The sequence below is a fragment of the Vulpes vulpes genome, chromosome 11 (genome assembly GCF_048418805.1).
Source record: "Vulpes vulpes isolate BD-2025 chromosome 11, VulVul3, whole genome shotgun sequence".
Classification (NCBI taxonomy): Eukaryota; Metazoa; Chordata; class Mammalia; order Carnivora; family Canidae; genus Vulpes; species Vulpes vulpes.
This window is the reverse complement of record NC_132790.1, coordinates 88,968,111-88,992,330: the sequence shown is the minus strand read 5'-3', so window position 1 is coordinate 88,992,330 and position 24,220 is coordinate 88,968,111. Positions and strand designations below refer to the sequence as shown.

The 24,220-nt window shown below is 33.2% G+C and overlaps 1 protein-coding gene across 8 annotated transcripts in view; it reads right to left on the bottom strand.

The window, feature by feature from the left end:
- TRPC1 (transient receptor potential cation channel subfamily C member 1) overlaps positions 1–24,220 on the bottom strand; it is a 66,295-nt gene that overhangs the window by 38,903 nt on the left and 3,172 nt on the right. For 2 of the 8 annotated variants that reach the window (XM_026018515.2, XM_026018518.2), the window contains exons 2-4: positions 17,358–17,512; positions 10,615–10,716; positions 5,358–5,560 (exon numbers count right to left, since the gene is read on the bottom strand). In XM_026018515.2, coding sequence (XP_025874300.1) covers positions 5,358–5,560; positions 10,615–10,716; positions 17,358–17,512 — 460 coding nt within the window. Of the gene's footprint in view, positions 1–5,357; positions 5,561–10,614; positions 10,717–17,357; positions 17,513–19,972; positions 20,054–24,220 lie in introns of those variants that run through there. The other 6 variants (XM_026018516.2, XM_072727060.1, XM_026018521.2 and 3 more) reach the window with 4 other exon arrangements.

Sequence of the window (24,220 nt, the reverse complement as noted above, 5' to 3'; positions counted from 1 at the left end):
ATGTTTATAGGCTGAAAGACTTAATATTATTAAAATGGCAATTCTCTCCAAACTGGCTTAATGCAACCCCTCTTAAAAATCTAAGCAGGTGTTTTAAAAATTGATAACTCATTCTAAACTTTATTTGCAAATGCAAAGAACATAGTATAGCCAAAAATTAAAAAAAGATTTAAAATGACTTATATTACCTGATTTTATTTTACTTTGTTTCAAATTATATTTAAATTCCAGTTAGTTAAGATATAGTGTAATATTAGTTTCAGAAGTAGAATTTACTGAGTCATCACTTACCTATAATACCCAATGCTCATCATAAGTGCCCTCCTTAATACTTATCACCCATTTAACCCACCCCCAGCCACCTCCCCTTGAGAAACTCTGTTTGTTTACTATAGTTAAGAATCTGTTTTATGGTTTGCATCTTTTTTTCCTTATGATGTTTCATTTCTGAAATTTTACATATAAGTGAAATCATATACATTATCTGACTTAAAAGCTTACTATAAAATTACAGTAATCAGGACAGACTGATACTGGTGTAATAGTCTTAAAGATTAATGGAACAAATTAGAGTCTAGAAATAAAACCACATATATGCTCAAATGATTTCTAAGGTGTAAAGGTAATTTACTGCCTCCAGTAAACAATATTCTTTAACAAATGATGCTAGAACAAATGATGGGATAGGCAAAAAATTAAAAAAGAACTTAGATCCTTATTTCACACATACACAAAAAATTATTCAAAATAGGTTATAGACTTAAATGTAAATTGTACAACTGTAAAATTTCTAGAAGAAAACAGGAGAAAGTCTTTGTGACCTTGGGTTGGCAAATATTTCATACATATGACATAAGAAACAATCTACAAAAGGCAAAAATGATAAAATGGGCCTCATCAAAATTAAAAGTTTTGGTCTTCAAAAGACACCAAGAAGAAAATGAAAAGACAAGTCACAGACTGTGAGAAGTCATTTGCAAAACATTTATCTGATAAAGGATTTGTGTCTAGAATATACAAAGAACTTTTGCAACTTAATAAAACAAACAACTCAATTTTTAAAAATAGGCAAAAAATTTGAATAGATATTTCATCAAAGAAGATACATTAAAGGCCTATAAGCACATGATAAGATGCTTGATATTATAAGGCATAAGGGAAATTCAAATTAAAACCACACTGAGATCAATTGTGGTTTACACTTCTGCTAAAATGGCTAAGATAAAAATAAAACGAAATATAAAGTCTTGATGAGTATGTAGAGGAATTGAAAACATCATACATTACTGGTGAGAATGTAAAATGATACAATCACTTTGGAAAACAGTTCAGCAATTACTTAAAAAGTTAAACATACACTTCCATACAACCCAGCAATTCCAATCCTGGGTATCTACCCAACAGAAATAAAACTATATGTCCACACAAAGACTTATATGTGAATGTTCACTGCCAAAAACCAGAAACAGCTCAAATATCCATCAACTACTGAATGGATAAACAAAAGATTCATCCTTACAATGATATACTACCCAACAAGAAAAAGGAATAAACTACTGATATATGCAATATGAATGAACCTCAAAATATTATGCTGAGAGAAGCTAAAGACATAAGTCAATATATTGTATGATTCTATTTATATGAAATTTCTAGAAAAGAAAAAAGGTTTTAGACAGAAAAGAGATCTGTGGTTGCTTGGAGATAGGAATGGGAGCAGAGATGGACTATAAATGGCCATGACAAAATTTGATCCAATGATGGAAATGAAAGAATATTGGATTCTGTTGATAGTGTACACCTGTATACATTTACTATACCTGTATACATTTACTGCAAATCATTAATTTCCATATTTTTTTTAAAAACTTTTTTTGGGTGCCTGGGCGGCTCAGTTGGTTAAGCAGCTCAGGGGTCTGGGATCGAGTCCCACGTTGGGCTCCATGATCACTAGGGAGTCTCCTTGAGGATTCTCTCTTTCCCTCTTTCTCTGCCTCCCCACTCCCCCAACCCCATTCATGGGCGTGTGCTCTCTCTCTCTCTCTCTCTCTCTCAAATAAATAAATCTTAAAAAAAAAATTTTTTTTAAATAACTAGATAACTTTCTGGGGTTTGGATTATATCCACACCAAGAAGAATATGGGAATTTGCAATTCTACATTGTTCAAAATACTTTTAAGAGAGTAATTTCATATGGTTCAACCTAAATATTTGGACAACCATAAGAATTGGAGAGATGAAACAAGATTAATATCAATAGGCAAAATTAATGAAATAGGGGAGGAATCTTGAATGGAATCTGTATAGACAGAAATCAGGACAGGAAATTTCAAACTTCAACATATAACTGATGGAGACTAGTTTCCAATCTAACACTGCAGTCAAGAGTCACATTTCTAACCAATTAGAATCTTGGTCATTAAGGAGCAGATATAGACCCTCAAACTGATCATACTGGTTAGCTCCAGAGACAGGAGGAAAATTGACTGGGGAATGTCCAAGGTTAAATTAGAATTTTCACAGGGATTTGAAGATTTATTCACCTATTACTTGTGTAGTTAAAATAAATAGCTTTCACATAAATGAATTCCATATCCCTAAAATTACTCTAGCCTCATAGTTCACTGATTTTCTCAATACCAAATCCTACTCTTCTAGTTAAATTGTACAAATTCAATTGCTTTCAAGGGTGAAGTGGGTAATAATATGAGTAAAGTTAACTGTACTTTGGGCTTACAGGCATTCAAACTCAAAACTATAAAAATCACTGTGCAGTTTATTTTTTTTATTTTTATTTTATTTTATTTTATTTTATTTTATTTTATTTTATTTTATTTTATTTTATTATTTTATTATTTATGATAGTCACAGAGAAAGAGAGAGAGAGAGGCAGAGACATAGGCAGAGGGAGAAGCAGGCTCCATGCACCGGGAGCCCGATGTGGGATTCGATCCCGGGTCTCCAGGATCGCACCCTGGGCCAAAGGCAGGTGCCAAACCACTGCGCCACCCAGGGATCCCCCACTGTGCAGTTTAAACAAAGCATTTCTTTTTTTTTTTTTCTTTTTAACAAAGCATTTCTTGACTTAAAAACTTTGTCTTCCTTTGATAGATAATAAAGATTTCATACCTTCCCTTAAAATTACTTTAAATTTTACACCACATCAAATAATTGAGACTAAAACCAAATCATAGCAATTAATGAAAATGTTTTTCTAAACTACAATGGTCCATTATCTTTCCCTACTTCATTTAAAATTACCACCCCTTTGGGATGCCTGGGTGGCTCAGTTAGTTAAGCATCTGCCTTTGGCTTAGGTCATGATCTCAGGATCCTGGGATGGAGCCTCTTGTCAGACTCCTTGCTCAGCGGGGAGTCTGCTTCTCCCTCTTCCTCTGTTCATGCTCTCTCCTATCTCTCTCCCTCAAATAAATAAATAAAATATAAATAAATAAATAAATAAATAAATAAATAAACGAAAATTATTACCCCTAGACCTGATCAACACCTAGAACTGCAGCATCTCTAAAATTTAAAAGCCAAAAACTTTATAAATACAGATTGCCTCACTTCCTCATTGCCAGTATATTGGCTTCTCAAGATCATCAAAACCTTTACCCATATCTCTTTTTACTCATTTTGTTAGCTTCCTTTTCTTCAGCAAGTCTACTTAGCAATTCCTAGAAATGACTTGTAGCCAGAGCATTTTGATATTCACTATAACTGTTTTCCTAAATATCAATAACAAATTCTCTAAAACTTTTCTGTAAATAAACCAAACCGCTCAATGTTCCCTAAATAAACTACAATCAAATACTGTATTTTCTGCATAAAACAAACTTTTTATTTTTTATTTTTTATTTATTTATTTATTTATTTTTTTACTTTTTATTTTTTAAAAAAAAATGTATTTATTTGTTTGAGGGGGGATGCGGTGGAGGGGTAGGAGGAGAGAGAATCTCAAGCAGACTCCCCACTGAGCACAGAGCCAACATGGAGCTGCATCTCATGACTCTGAGATCATCTCCTGAGCCAAAATCAAGAGTTGGAGGCTTAACCAACTAACACTTAGGTGCCCCTCTTTTTTTTATTCATACCTAAAGACCAAGCTCAAGCCACAGCTCCTTTAAAAGCTTACAGAACAAAGCTTTTTCCCCATCTGAAACCAAGGCAGACTTAGTGTTCTTTCTAGCCCCAACTCATCCAACCTCAGCTGCTTCAACTATATACATATTTAATAAGCATACAATTTGGAAATATTTATATTTAATATTAATGAAGAAGTTTAAAACTAGAAGAAGCCTTAAAGATCATTTCTTCTTGTCATTTTACAGACTAGTCATTTTAAAACTAAAAAGGTAAATGATATAGCCATAGTTTTCAACCAGATCTTATAAAAAAACAACACAGGTCTTACTATAAATAAACTTAAAAACAGAAAAACTTTCTAGTCCAACCTCTGCAAATAAACATTAAATTGATTCCCAGGAGACTTTCTCCATTTATGGATCTGTGACTGTCAATCCACCAAAGATCTCTCCTTAAGGTAAGGAAGGAGTGAGGGTGAATAGCTTGCAGCTTTAAAGCTAATTTCACATACTATAAAAACAGTCTGTCAATGGGCTGCTTAGGACTTCCAGACCAGTGCTCACTTCAGCAGCACATATACTAAAAATAGGACTTCCAGACCATATTTTCACAGTACATGTTACACTTGATATAATTTCAACTATATTTGATTACTACATAGATTATATATAGTATAAGTATAAAGGTTTATGCTAAAAATTAGATTCTCAAGTCTAGCCCAACACCGTATACAACATGCCCACGTGCATGATTTTGCTCAACCTGTCCAAGATGGGGTACTTTCTTATTCATTTTCTCCTCAGTTGTTCTTAATATTTTGACTAAGGAGAAAGGGAAGAGAAGGAGACTTAAATATTGTGTGGGATGGGAAGTAAGAGGCATAACAAGTCAAAAATTAAGTCAGATGGAAAATACTTATTTTCTTATAAATAAGAAGGGCTATCTCCATTCCTTTTACTATTTGGAAATTCTCTTAAATTAATAAACTCTGATTTAAAAAAGCATATAGTGTCTTTATGCCCCACCAGCAGAAGTACGAGGTAAACCTTATTCATAATTTGAAGGATTTTCCAAATTATGCATCATTTAGTAAATATTTCTAAAAAAGTGTAAAACTCATATTAAGCAAACAAACGAAAAGTTTAGCTTTCATAAGCCATTACACTACCATATTTCTTAAAAGGTGCATAGAAAGAAAAATAACAAAAATCTCACTGATACACTTTACTGTATCACACACCTATTTATCAAAACCTTAATTTTCTAACCTGGAATGTCGGAGGCTGTCCTTTTTGTTTTTTGCAGAACACAATGTGCATTCACAGCCAACTGCATGGGGCTTGGGTAGAGATACATCCTGTTTCAACAGCATTGTAAGAATTTCATAGTTGTTACGATGAGCAGCTAAAATGACAGGTGCAACATCCATAGTTGTTGAATATTCAGGATTCTGAATTCGCTCCATTAATTTCTGAAAAATATTTATATAAATGTTCAAAATTATTATTTGTGACTTCAAAACAACGTATTTATCTGAAAATAAAATGAAAAAAATCAGAAGGTACAAAGAATATAAGAATAATTTTTTAAAAAAATGATAACATTTTGCCAGTACTAAATATTTTTCAGAACCTGAAAACTCAATTTTAATTAATAAATGCAATATAATCATGACAGACAAAAATCTTCAACATTCATACAACTAGTTTTTTTTCCCTAATAAAAAAGAAGTAAGGATAGCTAGAAAAATACTTTAGGAAAAAATGTTTAATTTTCTCAAGATTATGGAAACATGCATGACAAGGATAAAGACAAGAATTGTAGAAAAAGAATATAAAAGAAAAAAGAGAAATGTTAAAAACAGGCAGAGTATATATAAATCATGAGAAAAACTTAAAAATTCCACCTCCGTGGCAAATCTTGCCACATAAATAGCAATGAAGCTGCTTGAAAGAAATAAGTAAATAGGAAGCACTCTTCATTCTGTATAATTCTCTACATATTCCCAATCAATACCTATACTATTTCCTGTTACAAATGCACAAAAACACTAACAATCATAACCACTATTTATGAGTCCTAGAACTGTCAAGCACTTTACATTTATTATCTCATTCAATCCCCACAATAGCTTGCAAAATTGAATGGAGAAACTGAGGCTCAGAGAAATTAATGTGCCCAAGCTACAAAACAAGAGTGGCAAAATGTAGATCAGGACTCAGGTTTGTATTACACCAGAGCCTGAGCTGCTTTCCCTACGTGGGCTCATGGGCCTGGTGATGGCATGACATGAGGAAAGAAACATTAGTAAATAAGAATCAGGGTTAAATAAAAACGTTGATAATTTTATGACTGTTGCATATTCTTCCCAATACTTCTCACTTTTTTACATGGGTTTTCGAGAGCTGTTTGATTCCATTGTATAAGCTTATCAAGTTCACAGGGGTTTTTTTTTTTGGTAATTTTTATTAACATCATAAAAGTAGTATACACATATTACAAAATATCTGAAAAATACAGAAAAGCAGAAAGAATAAAAATTCCCATATCCCTACTATGCAAAACACATTTTACAGTATCTCCTTCTAGTCTTTTATTATACTTCCTTTTAAGGACATCTTTGGCATAAGTGATTTGGCATCAATGATTAAAAACAATGGTCCTTAATATTTTGAAATTCAAGGACCCTTCTAATAATATCAAAAAACTACAGCCCAGAATTTCTGGGAAATAAAATTCATATATAGAATTTAGCATGTAATTTAAGAAAATTCATAGAACTTTGTTCAAGATATTTTGTTTTGCTTATTTAAATAACACTACCAAAAACATCTTTATGATTATAGCTTTTTGAAATTTAGGATAAACTCATTAACCACGGAACCCCTGAAGTGCAATTATAGCTCTAAAGGTGATGAACAGTTTTGGAGCTTTTACTATATATGTTAGTAAAGTTCTTTTCAGTTTATATTATCAATAATATAAGAATGTACCCATTTCACACTCAAGGTTTACTCACCAGCACTAGGCATGGTCATTCTCAATTTATGAATGAAAAAAAATATGAAACATTCATTTACTCTCCTTTGATTACTGGTTAAGTTTAATATTTTCTGACATACGTAGTTTTTTCCCCTTCTTTTATGAATAGTTTCTTTATATAGTTCCCATTTATTTATTGGGAACCTCAAATCAATGAATTTATTTAAAAATTTAGCCCTTTCTCCCCTTTATAACTGGTTATAAAAAGAGAAGAAAATTGTATTTAAATAATGTCTTTATTTTTCCTAAAGAAAAAACATACTTGACTACATGAAAAACATTAGAAGATTAAAATTCATAATTTCACTGTTCATAATATAACCTACATACTATCAAAAAAACCCCACCTGTATCTGAAAGTCAAAATTTGTCATAAGAATTTTAATAAGCTAAGAATATAAAATGAATTCACTGAAATGATTAAAAAAAGTATATAAAAATATATGACATTGCCTGTCAAAAAGTATTAGGGCTGTTAAAATGTGATCTTGCCATCACTAGAAGTACTCAAGCCAAGGCTGGATAGCCCTTTTCATTAGAGATGAAGTACAAAGTGTTCTCTCACTGAGTAGATGAAGTGTTCTCTCTGGCAGTGTTCTCTCACTGCCAGAACCTTAAAACTCAAGAGCTGACTGGTCATGCTAATGGTGATGAATTAATGTCAGTCAGTTGCTCCAATATCCTAGCATTCTACACTCTACCCTCCCTGCCAAGAAAATAAAAAGGTAAAAAGGCTACATGGTGGAATAAGTATACCATAATCTAACCGTGACTACAAGACAGATGAAAGAGAAAGTTGAAGAGAATTCTAGAGATTTCTGATCATTTGGCAGGGGCTATATTCTTAGCCCTTTTTTCTCTGCTCCTGTTGGTTTCTTAAAACCACTTAAACTACTTGGTACTATCCTCTGTAGAAAGTCATGCTTACACAAACTTTGTAATACCTAAATGAAAGTAAAATGTTTCAGTTAATATATGATAAAGTATGCAAATTAGCAGAACTCACTGATCTCAGATAATGGTAGATAATTCACAACTAATTTATAATTCTTTCTTTTCTTTTTAAGATTTTATTTATTTATTCATGAGAGACACAAAGAGAGGCAGAGATATAGGCAGAGAGAGAAGCAGGCTTCCTATGGGGAGCCTGATGCAGAACTTGATCCCAGGACTCCAGGATCAGAATCTGAACCAAAGGCAGATGCTCAACCACTGAGGCACCCAGGTGCCCCTATAATTCTTTCTTAAAACAATTTTTTTCTTCAGAGGATAGCCAGTTTATACTACCAGCAATTATTTAAATGGCTTGTTTCACTACATCCTCACTTTAAATTTTGACATATAACAAATATCTCATTTTTAAAGCAGAATTTGGTTATTAGTGACTACCTTTCTAATTACAAAAGCAATATAGAAAAAGGGTTTAAGAAAAAAATATCCTTGGGACGCCTGGGTGGCTCCGTGGTTGAGCTTCTGCCTTCGGCTCAGGACATGATCCTGGAGACCTGGGATCGAGTCCCATGTTGGGCTCCCTGCAGGAAGCCTGCTTCTCTCTATGCCTGTGTCTCTCCCTCTCTCTCTCTCTCTGTGTGTCTCTCATGAATAAATAAATAAAATCTTAAAAAAAAAATCCTTAATTTAGCAATGAGTTGACTGCTGTTAGGTACCATTTTGCTACATCCATTCAGTTCCTTGTCTGTATATGTTTTTAACCTCATATTATATTATATGTCCAGATCATATTGTATGTCCAGTTTATTACTCCCATTTTTTTCACTTCCTATGTTATATTTGTTCAGGTTCCTAAATATTCTTTTAAAAATACCATTTTAATATATATGTAATTTTTATACTATTTCCAGTCTTTTATTTGGGAATGTTTAAATTGGGTTACATGGTTTTTTCATTGCAATAAGATCACAATTAACTTTTTTTCTCCCCATTTCTGGCCAGTTCCTAAAGGAAGAAACACTAAGTTTAAGAATATGAGCATCTTTCTTGTTTATGAGACACTCTGCCAAACTGCTTTCCAAAATACCCTTCACTACCCTGTTATTAGACTGTACTACTCCCTTGCCATCAATGATAATTATTTTTTAAGATCTTTGCTAATTTGCATTATCAACAATAACCAAATTATGGAAAGTCAAATGTTCATTGACTGATGAATGGATACAGAAGACGTTACTGAGTCATCAAAAAGAATGAAATCTTACCATTTGAAATATGGATGGAGCTAGAGCATATTATGCTAAGCAAAATGAGTCAGTCAGAGAAAGATAAATACCATATGATTTCACTCACATGTGCAATTTAAGAAAAAAAACAGATGAACATATAGGAAGGGGAAAAAAGGAGAGAGGGAAATGAACCATAAAAGACTAATTACAGAGAACAAACTGAGGGTTGATGGAAGGAGGTGGGTGGGGGATGGGCTAGATGTGTGATGGGTATTAAGAAGGGCACTTGTGATGAGCACTGGGTGGTATATGTAAGTGATGAATCACTGAATTCTCCTGAAATCAATATTGCCCTGTATGTTAACCAATTAAAATTTAAATAAAGAAATAAAATAAATAAATCTTTGCTAATTTGATAAGTAAAAATTAGTATTTCGTATTTTATTAGTAGTGAGTTTTAATATCTTATATTTTCTGAGATTTTTTTTTTCAAGTCCTTTTCTGATTTTGGTATTTTTCATCAATTTGTCAATTATTAGGATTATGAATTTGTGATATATGTTGAAAATATCTTTTGCCAGTTTTCCATTTTCTTTCTAAATTTTGTTTGATGGGGGATCCCTGGGTGGCGCAACGGTTTGGCGCCTGCCTTTGGCCCAGGGCGCAATCCTGGAGACCCAGGATCGAATCCCACGTCGGGCTCCCGGGGCATGGAGCCTGCTTCTCCCACTGCCTGTGTCTCTGCCTCTCTCTCTGTGTGACTATCATAAATAAATAAAAAAAAAATTAATAAAAAAAATCCTTTCTTAAAAAATAAATAAATAAATAAATTTTGTTTGATGTTTGAACTCCAGAAATTTAATTTCTATCTAGCCAAAGGCTGTGCCATTGCTTTTTATGATTTTTGTTCTTTGTTTTTATGTTTAGAAAGTCTTTCCACTCATAATCAGCTAAACATTCACCTATATTTTCTTCCAGTTTTATGGTTTCATTGTTTATATTTAATTCCTAACTCCATTTGGAAGCTAATCTGTACTTCCAACCTAACCTATAGAATGCTCGAAACTAAAAATACTCGTCCACACTGACAAATTTATGAAAATATCACTAATTTTAAAAAGGTGTCCTGAAAGCAAAATTAATTATTGTTGCAAGTGTCTACTTACTTTAAGGCAATATTTTACAGATTAAAAAAATCTATTTCTTTAAAACAAAATAAATTTGGGGGAAGAAAAAATGGGAATGGGGCAGGAGATCTATTTGGTTTAAAAATCCAAATTAATAAATATTTAAGAGTACTAACTACTATAGTTGGTCTTGATGATCGTTTTGGTCGATGATTAAGTAGTATATCAACAGCTCCCACTACTTCAGAGTCGATTGCCACCAAAAGTGCATCTGCGGACTTTAAAAAAAAAAAGGTTAAAAATGAAAATGGAGGATAAAAAGGTAAACTATTTATTTTCACTAATTCATAAATAAAACTATCTTTAAATTTAAACTGTATTATGTACAGTAATACTAAATTTTTAAAAATGTAGACTGTCCAAATAGTACATTTGCTTGACTTAGCCTTATTTTTGTGTACCATAACACACACAAATTTCTGTCCTGGTTTCACTGCATAAGCTAGTAAAAAAAATAAATAAACAAATGTTTGCTAGAAGGGTTTATTAATGGAACAGTGTGATCCATGGAGTATTTAAAGCTGATTTTTTTTTCCAAGGCCTTTATTTTTGATCTTTGAACCAAAAAAATCTTAACATTCCAGATCTATTAAAGGAATTGCCAAGAACTCTTACTATGAGTAAAGGATTATAGTCAACCTAATAAAAATGATCATCAATGCAACCATGAGGTTAAGGGGAGCCCTCTGATCTCAACTTTAAAATATACGTAGCTGACTGAAATGTTTCAAATTTGACATTAATATTAGCAATCTTATCAAGCAAAAAGCTGCAAAAAACTAGGCTACCAATGTCCTTAGAGGCAATAGGGAGAAGTGACTTTATAGCTTTTTCCCAAACTATAGCTCATTTTGAAACTCTAACTTTGACAGGAGGAAAAAGTAAATAGAAGCTGAGCATTTGGGACTTTCCAACACTGTAACAATGTCTACAGTTCTATTATGATACTTGGCAACTGTAACATCAGGTTTTTGGGTTTCTTTTTGTTTTGTTCTATTTTGTTTTGTTTTAAGGAAAACCATAAAGGCAGAAGGAAAACAGGAGATAAATAATAATTTAACCTAAGAAAATACCCTGATTATTTTCAATCTGTATATTTTAAGAACTGTTATAATCTTTAACAACCATTTACATCAACATTCTCTCTTGAAAATGAAACTATATCAGATCTTTAGTATTCTTGGAGTTGAAAAGAATAAAACTTCCATATACTTTATCTAGATGTCAAAAAGAGGACTAAAAAGGACAGACTTTATCTAGATATCTAAAAATAGGCCTAACTACCCCAAAGAAAGAATTGGGGGCCACATTCAACCACTAGGAACTGCTTATGTATTCCCATAGGAAAAACTCCTCACCCCATTGAGAAATTTATTTTTTTAATCCCTTAAAACTTTTAGGGTTCACTGGGCTGTAGCCTATTCTTTAATTCTAGCACCATTATTCCTCTGCTTTGCAAACATTTCTCTTCAATTTTTACTATACTTGGTCAGGTGAAGCAAACAAAAAGAATTATGTGTTCATTACTACTAAACATTTCATTTATGATAAATTTTAACCTTTAAATCTAACTACAGTAATGCCACTGCTCTCTAAGTCAAAACACCAGTCAACTCCAACTGTCTGAAACACAGCCATGGATCCAACTGTAAATTAAAAAAAAAAAAAAAAAAAAAAACAACTGTGTTGAGCTGTCACTAACTTTATGGGCACTACTTCCCAGAAGTCAACCACAGACTTAGTGTTGTCTATAAATGACGGATAACTGGCTTTCCCAAGTATTCTTTAGGTCTTTACTGAATAAGGAAACAGCTAAATGGAAACTAAAAAAGTAGAAAGAAATGAAGAAAAAATTGCTAAAAGCTGACTACTGAAAAGATAAAATATCAGTAGAGCAAAACAACTATCAATACAGAGCAGTCAGAAGCAATTTAATGGAAGGACAAACATGTTAATAGTTTCAGATTACACAAAGCAAAGTAAAAGAATTATATTCTCAAAGATACCCACATGGTAAAATTAAATTATATTCAGATACACTAGTGAAGAATAAAGAAAGATTCATATTAAATCTTTCAATGCTTAAAAGGATAAGCTTCAGGTATAAAAATATTTGTGTAAAAAAGTCATGTAAATAAGGAGTTACCATTAACTTATTCTGCACAAATGGAATATAAATCAAAGGAAGTTCTGAATGAAAAAAAAGTTTTAGATTATTTTTAAAATATCTATAGGACAAAATGTCTTCATTAGTTTTGCTTCTCATTTTCTCACAAATATGACCATCCCTTATTAAAATTTATTCAACATATATACTTATTGTGTATTAATGAGGTTGCTTGCTATATTCCTTCCCACCTTGGAAAATGTCTTCTCAACAATTCCCATACTCTTTCCTCTAGGCTCAGAGTAAGAAGCTTCTTATTTCCTTTCCAAAGCTAAGTTTTCTACCTTGGTATTCTATTTGGTACTCTTCTGACTTCTATAAGAACTTGGCCTTCATTTACAGAAATATCAGTCCTAGCCTCCATCTCCCAAAATATGAAATACTTCCTCATTCTTTGCTATCTTGACCTGATCCTTTCTCTTACCACTCAACTTTTCTTCCTCTCACTCTGTAAAACTTCCCAAACTCATGTAGATCATTTTCTCTAACTTTACTGATGCTAGTTTCAAAATTCAATGGCCTTTCCTACTCCTTCATTTTCTTTGATTTCTAAGCAACATATTAAAACTGCTCCTTTGGTTTTCACAATGCTGCTACCCTAACTCCTTTAATCGAACTCTTTCCTTCTATTGCCTTTATTTTTTTTTTTTTTTAATTTTTTTTTTTTTTAATTTATTTATGATAGTCATACAGAGAGAGAGAGGCAGAGACAAGGCAGAGATACAGGCAGAGGGAGAAGCAGACTCCATGCACCCGGAGCCCGACGTGGGATTCGATCCCGGGTCTCCAGGATCGCGCCCTGGGCCAAAGGCAGGCGCCAAACCGCTGCGCCACCCAGGGATCCCTATTGCCTTTATTAATGTAGATGTTCCCTGAGAAAAAATCAGCACCAGCCATTGACTCTCCTCTGTAATATCAACCACTTTTATGATGCAGGTGATAATCCTGTGTCCCCATGACTGCTGTATCTCTCCAGCCTGATCTCTCCCTAGAGATATAATTTCCATCTGTAGACTGCCTGATATCCCCAAAATAAACAAAGCTAAAACCTAAATTCACATTTCTTTGCCCCAACCTTGACTTAACTTCCTGTTTTTATTTCATCCTTCTCCCAACCACCTATGTTTAAAATCTCCTCTTGGTCTGCTTTTCAATTCTCCCCTCCAAATTTAAATACTAAGTTCTATCAATTCTTCTTTCATAACATCTTTCACATCTGCCATTATTTTCTCTTATAGCTACTATAGTTCAGGCTTTAACCTCTTCATATCTAGATTACTATAAAAACTGCTCACTCAAGCTATAGCTTTCTCCACTTTCCATTTCTCAATCTATACTGAACACAATCACTAGAACACTTTTCCTAAAATATCACTGGACACATCACATCCTTTCTCAAAACTCATTTAATGACCCCACTGTCTATAAACCCAAATTTCTTAGCCTGGCATTCAGGTCCTTTTCATTAGTTTTGTTTTAGTTATTTTTCCAGATATTTCCCACTACTATCAAACCCAAATATTTTGTTCAAGAGGCTAAGTCAGGGGATCCCTGGGTGGCGCAGCGGTTTGGCGCCTGCCTTTGGCCCAGGGCGCGATCCTGGAGACCCGGGATCAAATCCCACGTCGGGCTCCCGGTACATGGAGCCTGCTTCTCCCTCTGCCTGTGTCTCTGCCTCTCTCTCTCTCTCTGTGTGACTATCGTAGATTAAAAAAAAGAAAAAAAAAAAGGCTAAGTCATCTCATTGTCTCAAAAATATACATTGCTCATGCCTTTGTTAACATCCTTCCTCACATCCCCTGTGCTGGAGCTATCTACACATTTTTGAGAATAGTTCTGGGTAGGAGGTAAAAGCATGGATTTTGGAGCCAGAACTTGGGTTCTAATTCCAGGTTTGCTATTCGTGGAGTGTCTTCAGTCAAGTTACTTAACCTTTTTGTACCTTGGTTTCCTTCTGTATAATATGGAAATAATAATAGTACTGCATGGGGCTGTTGTGAGGGTTAAGGAAGTGAATATATTTAAGGTTCCTGGCACACAGTAACACTATATAAATATTGGCAATTATTAATGTTCGAAGGCTGAGCTCAACTGACACTCTTCCATGAAAACTTGATAGCTCAATCCACAGTAAACTTCTCTTTTCTGCTTCCAAAACATCTACTGTAAAGTACAAAAGTTTAAGTATAAAACATGTTTTCTCAATAGTGACATTATTGACATTTGGTGCCAGATAATTCTTCATTGTGGACGCTGTCTTGTGTACTGTAGGATGTTTAGCACCACCCTTAGCCTCTACTCATTAGATGCCAGTAGTGATCCATCCCCCAATCGTGGAACCAAAAATGTCTCCAGAAATTATCAAATGTCCCCTGAGAAGCAAAATTGTCCCACTGATAGCCACTAGTATAACATAAGATAAAATACATGAAAGCACTTTGTAACCTCAAAGTAATATACAAGGGTCAAGTATTATTACCACTCAGCACTTATCAAATACACTTCTGCATTATTTAATTGGTTTGAAATTCACATGTACACAGTTGACCCTTGAACAACGCAGGGGCTAGGGGTACCCACCCCCCATATAATTGAAATTCTTCCTCCAAAACTCAACTACTAATAGCCTCCTATTGATCAAAGCCTTACCAATAACATAGTCAATTGACACATACTGTGTATGTTATATGTATTATATACTATATTCTTACAATAAAGTAATCTGGAGAAGAGAATATTAAGAAAATCATTAAGGAAGAGGAAATATTTACAGTTCTATATTGTAAAAAAATCCACATATAAGTGGACCCATGCAGTTCAAATCTGTATTGTTCAAGGGTCAACAATACTTTATCAACTTAGTTTTAATATCCGTTAGTACAGAACTCATGTTTTACTTATTCATTTCCACAATCACACCCAAAGGCCTTGGACAACTGTTGACTGATAGGTTAGACAGCAGTAACCTGAGACAGAGCACAGTGAATTGGAAAGAGCATGGGATTTGCAGTCAGAAGATAAAGCTCAAATCTTAGCTCTACCCTCACTTATTTTAGAACTTTGGGCAATTCATTAAAGTCTATGAGCCTCAGTTTTCTGATCTATAAAATGTAACATTTATATAGACTGGCTATGATGTTCAAATATGATCAGGAACCATGAGAAAGAACAATGTATATCGCAGAATTATTATATACATAGGATCATATATGTAAAAAGACAAAAATGATGATTATACCATAATACTTCATTTATCCAGAATCATTAGGATCTTTCTTTATACCCTTATTTTCTAGGTAACTGAAGCTTATGCCTTTAAGTGTTTAACTTTGAAATTTAAACTATTTTGATGGAAGTTTTCTGCTTTCAGAAGTACTATACACATTCTTCTTTCTTCTAAAACAATAGGTACTGAATATAATTTAACTTTTCCTTACTTGCTCTGGCCATTGTTATAAACATTAATTACCATTCTAACATACAACTCACTCAGAGATCATGAGATATGTAATGCTGTTGACCTCTTTATTAAAAAGAGTCAGAAGTACTGTATCTCATTTTGTTTCACTGCAGCCCTCATGCCTCTCTTGCCCCTTTAATTCTCTATAGATTAAAGACTAAGTATTGAAGCTTGTTAAAGTTGAAGCAGGGCTCCAGTACTCCTATAACTAAAGTTCATAAATGGGAAACTTCATGGCAGCTACTGCTCAGAGATTTTTTTTACTTTCTGGTTCTCAGTGATGTTCTGGATAACTGAAATTGCTGAGAAGGCAATTTCTTTTTCTACTCTAAATAGTGTACATAGAGACAGTACGCATATATATATATGCACACAATTAAAATGCACATAGAACTAACCTACTTATATTTTGAAATTTTTCTGTGAGTGCTTCCTGGTGCCACTCAAAATAAAAAAGTTTCATTAATTTGAAGCTACAACAGAGCAATCATGCTATTTAAAAGAAAAGGAAAGTGCTGGAATTCATGTGCTTCCATCATAAGTAAACCCAAAAGAAAAGAAAAATATTATTATTAAATTTCCTTCAGAATCTCGACTGAATTCTTTCAAGACTTACATGCATGCCTGCTTTTCTACCTGAACTGACAGGAAGACAAACAGAAAGGTCTATATTTTCCAGTTAAAAAAAATGTATTCATCTTTAATTGTAAACACTAAACTTCAGACAAAAAGAAAAAATTAATAAAAATTTCACAAGAGAAAACCAAAATCAAAGTGAAAATTACATTGCGAGTCAGGAGTGTTTTGTTCTTCTGTTTGTAAATTACATGAGCCACAGAACAACCTGTTCCCCTGACACTTCCAGAACACTTGTACTATTTTTAGATATATAACATAAATAGTAATATCATAAGTAACAAAAACAGTCATCTTTAGTAAGTCATGATAATTTACCTCTGTGAGCTGTTATAAAACACTTAAGGGAGGAAAAAGTAAAAATTGGGAGAGAAAAGATAAATCAAGTCAAAACATACTTTCTTAAAAAGGCTTTTTTTGGGTTTGTTTTTAAAACTTTTAGTGGCTCAAGACAAAATAAAGGGTGAAAGAAAGATAAGGAAAAAAAAGGAAGGAAAAAAGGAAGGGGAGATGAAAGGAAACTAGAAAGAAAGAAGAAAACATGGCATATCTAACAGTACTTAGAAGCTACTGGATAGAATTATCTAGCCTTGTACCTGACAACCGTAGTCCAAAAGAAGCTGAAGTATATCCAAGTTTTCGTTTTCAATAGTTATGGTAACAGCATTTCTCCCAAGCACATCTACGCAATTTATGTTCAAGTCACCTGAACTGTTTTCCTCCAAAATCTTTTTAACCATATAATAGTCACCTAAATAACAATATACAAACATAATTTAATATCTAAGACATATTAAATAAGAATGACTGTAAAAACTTAGCCTGTTGATTTAAAAGAAAATTTAGAACCCTAAACTCATTTTTGTATATGGAAATGTACAAAGAAAATGTGAACATTTCCTGCTGAAAACTTTATCCTGAAAAATAGTATGTACATCAGTTGCAAACATAAAAAGTAGAAAAAATTTTAAATGTGCAGTTTGAAATAAAAGTTGTTAGTTTAAAATTCATAACTGAAAAAAAAAATAAAATTCATAACTGATTGATTATAAGGAGAGAAATTTTTAGAAGATACTTAAAGCAATAAAGAATGTCCAAAAGTACAGACTGGAAAACTAGAAAAACAAGAAGCATAAAGGATTTAAGTTTTACATCTCAAATATGTAAACACATTTAATGGTACATAACAATGGTTAAAAATAAGATCTAATAATAAGCAGAGGCTAGTAAGAAGTGGTTTTACAGGGGAAAACCTAGTTTGGAAAAGCAGTGTGAATGTATACATACTAGTAGGTATACACAGTAAGAGGGAAGGATGCCAGAAATTCCTTTCCTCTCCTCCTTACTCTCGCAACACATACATACATACACACCTCACACACATACACACATACCTACACACACACACCCCTTATCTCATTAATGAACCTGTTTACATTACCAGGGAATATTTAGCTCACAAAACTCCAAGGCAGGACTAGGATCAATGCTGGTAAAGGCTGAAGAGAGAATATTTCAAAGCGAAGTTTGACCTGTCAGGAGCATGCAGATTACCTTCTGCTTAACTCCAGACTGCCTACATCAAAACAGCTGACCCGTGGAGGAAAATGAGACTAAGTACGAAGGCTATCATTTTCACCCAGTGCCCACTGTATTTGTCTGTTGACCAGCTAGTGCAGTAATTGGGTGGAATAAATCAAAAGAGAAGTGCTAAATAAATAAACCAAGGTGGTTTTGTTTTACTCCATTTAACTTTTGAAACATTAAGATGATAAACCATTTTAAATGACTTGCAAATATAGTTGTTCCTTAAAAGTCTACGAATAATAAACAGGAAAAGAACAATCAGAGTCAAACCAAGGAAAAAGAAATGAATAATTTCATGATGTAGAAAGAACCCTAAAACTGAACTAATGAGTGAATATGAAGGAAAAATAACAGATTTTTGTTAAAACTTCTAATAAATTTACTACTACTTTTAACCAATGACTTTAAAGTCCCCACACATTTTGGAAGAAGCTGAATGGTAGTTTTTTGATGGTATATTTCCTTAGTTCCCTCAAGAAGAAAATTAGTCACAAAAAGAAATATTTTCCTCACAGCACCACTAATTAATATTTAGACACTTTTGTTCTATGACAAAAACTTATCAAACACTTCATAAAGCAAAGTTCTTAGTTACAAGCTGAACTAATAGTGAACATACAAACAGACCAGTGAAAATTTAGCACTCTTACCAGAAAATAAATGTTTAAAACCTTATTTCAGGGGAGTTTATTTCACCTCTTAGTGGTAAGAGAATGCTAGTGTCTAGGTGAGGACTAATTTTTTATTTACCTAGGGACTCACTGGGCTTTCTGAATCCAAGAATTTCTGCCCTTCATAAATTCTGCAATATTTTCAGCCATCATTATCTCTTCAAATATTGCTTCGTCTCCATATTACTTTTTTCTACTCGAACTTCTATTAAACATTATGTTGGATCATCTCATTCCAACTTCTTTGTCTCTAAAATTTATTATTCCTCTCTCTCCTGTATTCTTGATAATTTCTTCAAATCTCCCACTTATTTCTTATTCTATTATTTATTTTTTTTTAATTTTTATTTATTTATGATAGTCACAGAGAGAGAGAGAGAGAGAGAGGCAGAGACTCAGGCAGAGGGAGAGGCAGGCTCCAGGCCGGGAGCCCGACGTGGGACTCGATTCCAGGGCTCCAGGATTGTGCCCTGGGCAAAGGCAGGGGCCAAACCGCTGAGCCACCCAGGGATCCCCTTAACCCATTCATTTTTTTAATGACTATTTTTTACTTAAGTTTTATTGGATTCCTTTCCAAATCTTTTGTTTTCATTTAAGATTTTAGTAATTTTAAAAACACTTATTTTTTTATTTCTATATGATAATTATCTGAGGGCCTTAGGGATGTAATTGTGTTTACTGGCCCATTCTTGAGAATGGGTGAGGGTCTTCTGAATTTTTAACTGGGCATTTCAAACTCCTCTTCATGCAGCTTCACTGTGGGAATCCTGGCAGCCTAGTTTGAAAACATCAAGGATGTTTTATGTTTGCTTCTTCTGGATAATTCAGAGGTTTTGCAATCCCATCAATTCTTTTTATATTTACTTCTCAGTTTACATTTTCACAGATCAAGTAGGTAATATTAAACTCCAAGCCAAAAGGAAACACGACTACAGCTGCAAATTCTTACTTACGAGTTTCTCTGTAGTCTCCCAGTGCTAGTGATGGGTTCTTTTCTTCATAAACCGCTTTGCTGCAGGTACAGTGCGTTAAGGATCTTGATTTTATGCATAGATGTTGTGCTAATTTCCTACTTTGTACAAACTCAACGCCTTGTAACCTGTTTCCATATGGGCATTGAAATTCAAATCCCTATAATGCCTGGACCAATAACTAACTCCTGCCCCATTCACAGAACAGCCAAAATGTTAGCTCACATATTCCTGTTTTTCGGTCTTTTCCTCATTTTTGGATCATAAGTGTTTCCTTAATTTCTTGAAAGCTCAGCTGTTCATTTAAATGGATGTTTGTTATATGTTAAGTGTTTCCTTAATTTCTTGAAAGCTCAGCTGTTCATTTAAATGGATGTTTGTTATATGTTAGCTGGCATTTTTAGGTGATTTGAAGCAGAAGGGTTTTCAGATTATCTAGTCAGTCATTTGCCAGAGACAGAAAAGTATAAAGAATTGTATAAATACAACTCTTAAAATTTTTTTATAAATTTCAGGTATAGCATATGGAAAGAAACAACTGCTCCATGTGCTAAAACTTTAGATTGCTGTTTAAAGGGAAATTGTATTGCAAATGCCAGATACTCTAACTTTAGGTTTCAAAGACAAATTATTATTATTATTTCCATTACAGTCAGGAGACTATTCAAGGGGGGGGGGGGAAAAAAGAAGGAAACTTAGAAAACAAACGAAATAAGTAATTTTCATCCCTAAAAATAATAAAAAGTTTCACCCTGCCACAGGTGACACACTCATGCAAATGAAAAATTACATGCTATAGCCACAGAACCTAAAGAAAACTAGAGTGGTTTCTAAGTATTCCACCTAAGTTTACATTTGCAAGCCATTTAAAACAATGTGCTATATTGTTAAGCCCAGAACAGTCTTAATATTTAGGATGAGTGCATCATGTAGAAAGAGGTTTAGTAAGTTTAAGATACATAGCAAGAAGCTAGTTATAGAGCAAGGATTACAATTTAAATGCCTTTTTATGTCAGACAAATATATGAATGCTTTTCATTTTATATGGAAGTTGCTTTTTAAGAGTTACATAAATCTTCCGTCTTTTAAAATGTAATATATAAAAGGAAATGCAACATAATCTGTTTACTTTTTGACTAGATGGTTCTTTTTTCGGGAAAGGAAAAATAAACTTTTTCAATCAATTCTACTAGTATACCAATTCAATAGCAAGCTTTCTCAGCCCCTTCACCAAAATAGTTCCCATACTCATCCACTTGTATCCATGTATACTGCTACCCACAGTCAAAACCACTATCATCTCTTTCCTGGACTTTGTAATAGACTCTTTACTGAAATAGGTGCTAATACTCTATTACAAGGGTCAACACCGTCCTTCTATAAAGGGCCATACAGTAAATATTTCAGGCATTACAGGCCATACTATCGCAGTGGCAAATATTCAAGTCTGCCTTTACAGCATAGAAGTGGCCACAGACTATATGTACACAAATGAGTTCCAATAAAACTTTATTTGTGAACACTACGGTTCAAATTTCATATAATTTTCATGTTATATTATTCTTCTCTTGACTTATTCCAAATCATTTAAAATGAAAATGTAGAAACTATTATTAGTGCACAGGCTTTAGAAAACAGGTGGTGAGGATTTGGCTTGCATGCTAGTTTGCCCACCTTGCTCTAGCTCCATCCCTTAAATCCATTGTCCTCCCAGCAGCCAGCATGATCTTTTTTTTTTTTTTGATCTTTTTTTTTAAATTGAGATCATCCAATTCCCAAAAATCTTGATGATTGTTAAGATTTTCCATCACACCTAAAATACCTGCCAAAATTTTTATTGTGGCTTACTAAGCCCTATGAAACTTGAGCTTTGCTACCATTCTCTATTAACATTGAGCAACTGTCCTGTTTACTCATTATATTCCTAGACCAATGTTTTCCAAAATGCAGGCTGCAACCCACCAGAAGGCATGAAATCAATGTAGTGAGTCCTAAATGATTTTTAAAAATGAAATAGTACATAAAGCAACATGGTAATCTCGTAAATCTTTAGCAACCAATTCAACGTGGCCAACTGCGATAAACCCTTAAGAAATATAGTGGAGAAATGTTACAATATCAATTAAGAATAGATGATTCCATCATTTCTTCATTGGCATCTTATTTTACTTTCTGCTATATGATGGTAGATTTCAGTATTGCTAAAATGGGAGCATTAATGTTGATCAGTTTAATTTTATAGTATCCAAATTTTCAGTTAGTTGTGAAGTATGGGAGAATTTATCTGTCAAAAAAATTTGTAAAGCTTTTCAAACCAATTTTCTATAACAAACTTTTTTGTATGTGTCAACTGCAGCATTCTAATAGGACTATTCCTGAAGACACTTTAAAAAAAGATTTTATTATTAAAAGGAAAAAGAATAACAAAGTAAAAAAATACAAAGATAACAATTTTAGTGCTGGACTATAAATACAAATAGTGACAATACTGATTAAAAATGTTAACTCTATACTAAATTTAAATAGTTTGAATCAAATTCTAAAAAGAAAAAAAATTACAACTTTTATAGTGAAGACGATTTAAAAACATAGTTTTACCCAAATGTGCAAAAAGCCCAGTATTTCTCATAAACCCCAATGTTTTATAATCAGTTATAAGTGAAACCTTAAAAATTAAAGATAATCAGAAACATGGTATGTTTGAATATTTTTGAAAAAACAAAAGACAATTATTACTATAACTTCTTAGTCATTTATGACTGTTAATGAAGACTATTCATGATAATGAATATCATCTGGCAAAGGAGCAAAGATTCACTCTGCTGTAGGAAAAAATTATACTTACAGCATAGAAGGTGATGCTTTTTTTTTATAGTAAATTAGTTGACAAATTTAAAACTATTAACAGTATATTCCTGTATCTATTAGAAAAAAATTAGAGGCAATGTTTATTTTGTAATCAGTCTATGACTTGAGATCCAATTCAGTGATGTTGTAAATTGTATAAAATTTTAGTTTATATCCTTTATCAGTTTATATAAAAACTTCAGTTTACATCAAATAAATGGGACTTTTAAAAAGTCCCATTAAATATATTAAGTAAAGTGTTATTAAAATGGTAGCTTTAAAAAAAATGGCAGCTTAGTATTACTTCTCCCAGATGCGCTGCTCATTTTAAAAGCATGCTTAGCCCAAAGGTATACAAAGTTCATGCAGGAAATCAAACACCCTCCCACACAATGCAGCAAATCATACTACAAAGATGCTTTAAGACTTTAGATTGAGCCTAGGGTAGCTCTCTCCATCCCTCCTGGTCCCCCTGCTGAAATTTCAAAAAGAGCATCCTGACTTATTAATTGCAAATAGAATTTCCTGAAAAATGCCCTTCATAGAGAGTTGGCAGGGCCTAAATCCAGACTAAACCCTTTCATCATTTCCTTTTTCTGCACAAGAACGGACCATCGGCGAAGGGTTAATATAGGTTTAGCTCATGAATGTACACTAAAAGCTACCATCTATGAAAAGGGGTGAATTAACATGAACTATACTTAGTTCAAGGGCTCTCTAAACAAATATATTAACTCTTTCTTCACCCAGCAGGCCTGAATAAACCACAGGCTCCCACAAATAAATATGGCTCATTATCATATTAATTCTCAACAAGAGAAGAAAGAGGTGGGTGATAAGAACCCTGCTGAATATTTCATAAAATACTCAGCTCTTGTTTCAGTTATCTTTTACCTCTGAGTTGCAGTGTTCTAGGTTTATAAAGAATATGAATGTGCTTTCTGAGAATTTTACTTGGGTGGGGGCAGAGAACATAACTTGATTGTCACTGGTATAGGAACTTTCACTTTTTCCTCCAAATTTTATACAAAGAAAAGAACCAATGATACGTGATTCTGACCTACTTCAGGATAACAGCCACTATTAAGTAGCCACTACCAGGAGATCAGCACTTGCCTAGATCTATCGAGCTCATTTTTCAGAAAAGCTAGCTATACAAACAATAAAATCAAACATAAAATCTTTTTCTTTCCTACTTTTTTTCTTTACTTACTCCTTTATCTACACACACCCATCCACTAACATACACATACTTTATCTCCATAATTTTTGCTTTAGGAACTCTCCCTAAATGGAATATATTAGAAACTACATGTACAGTATGATTGCTAAATGAAAAGGATGAGAAACATAGATATTCTAGTGTGGATTTGTTCTAGTGCT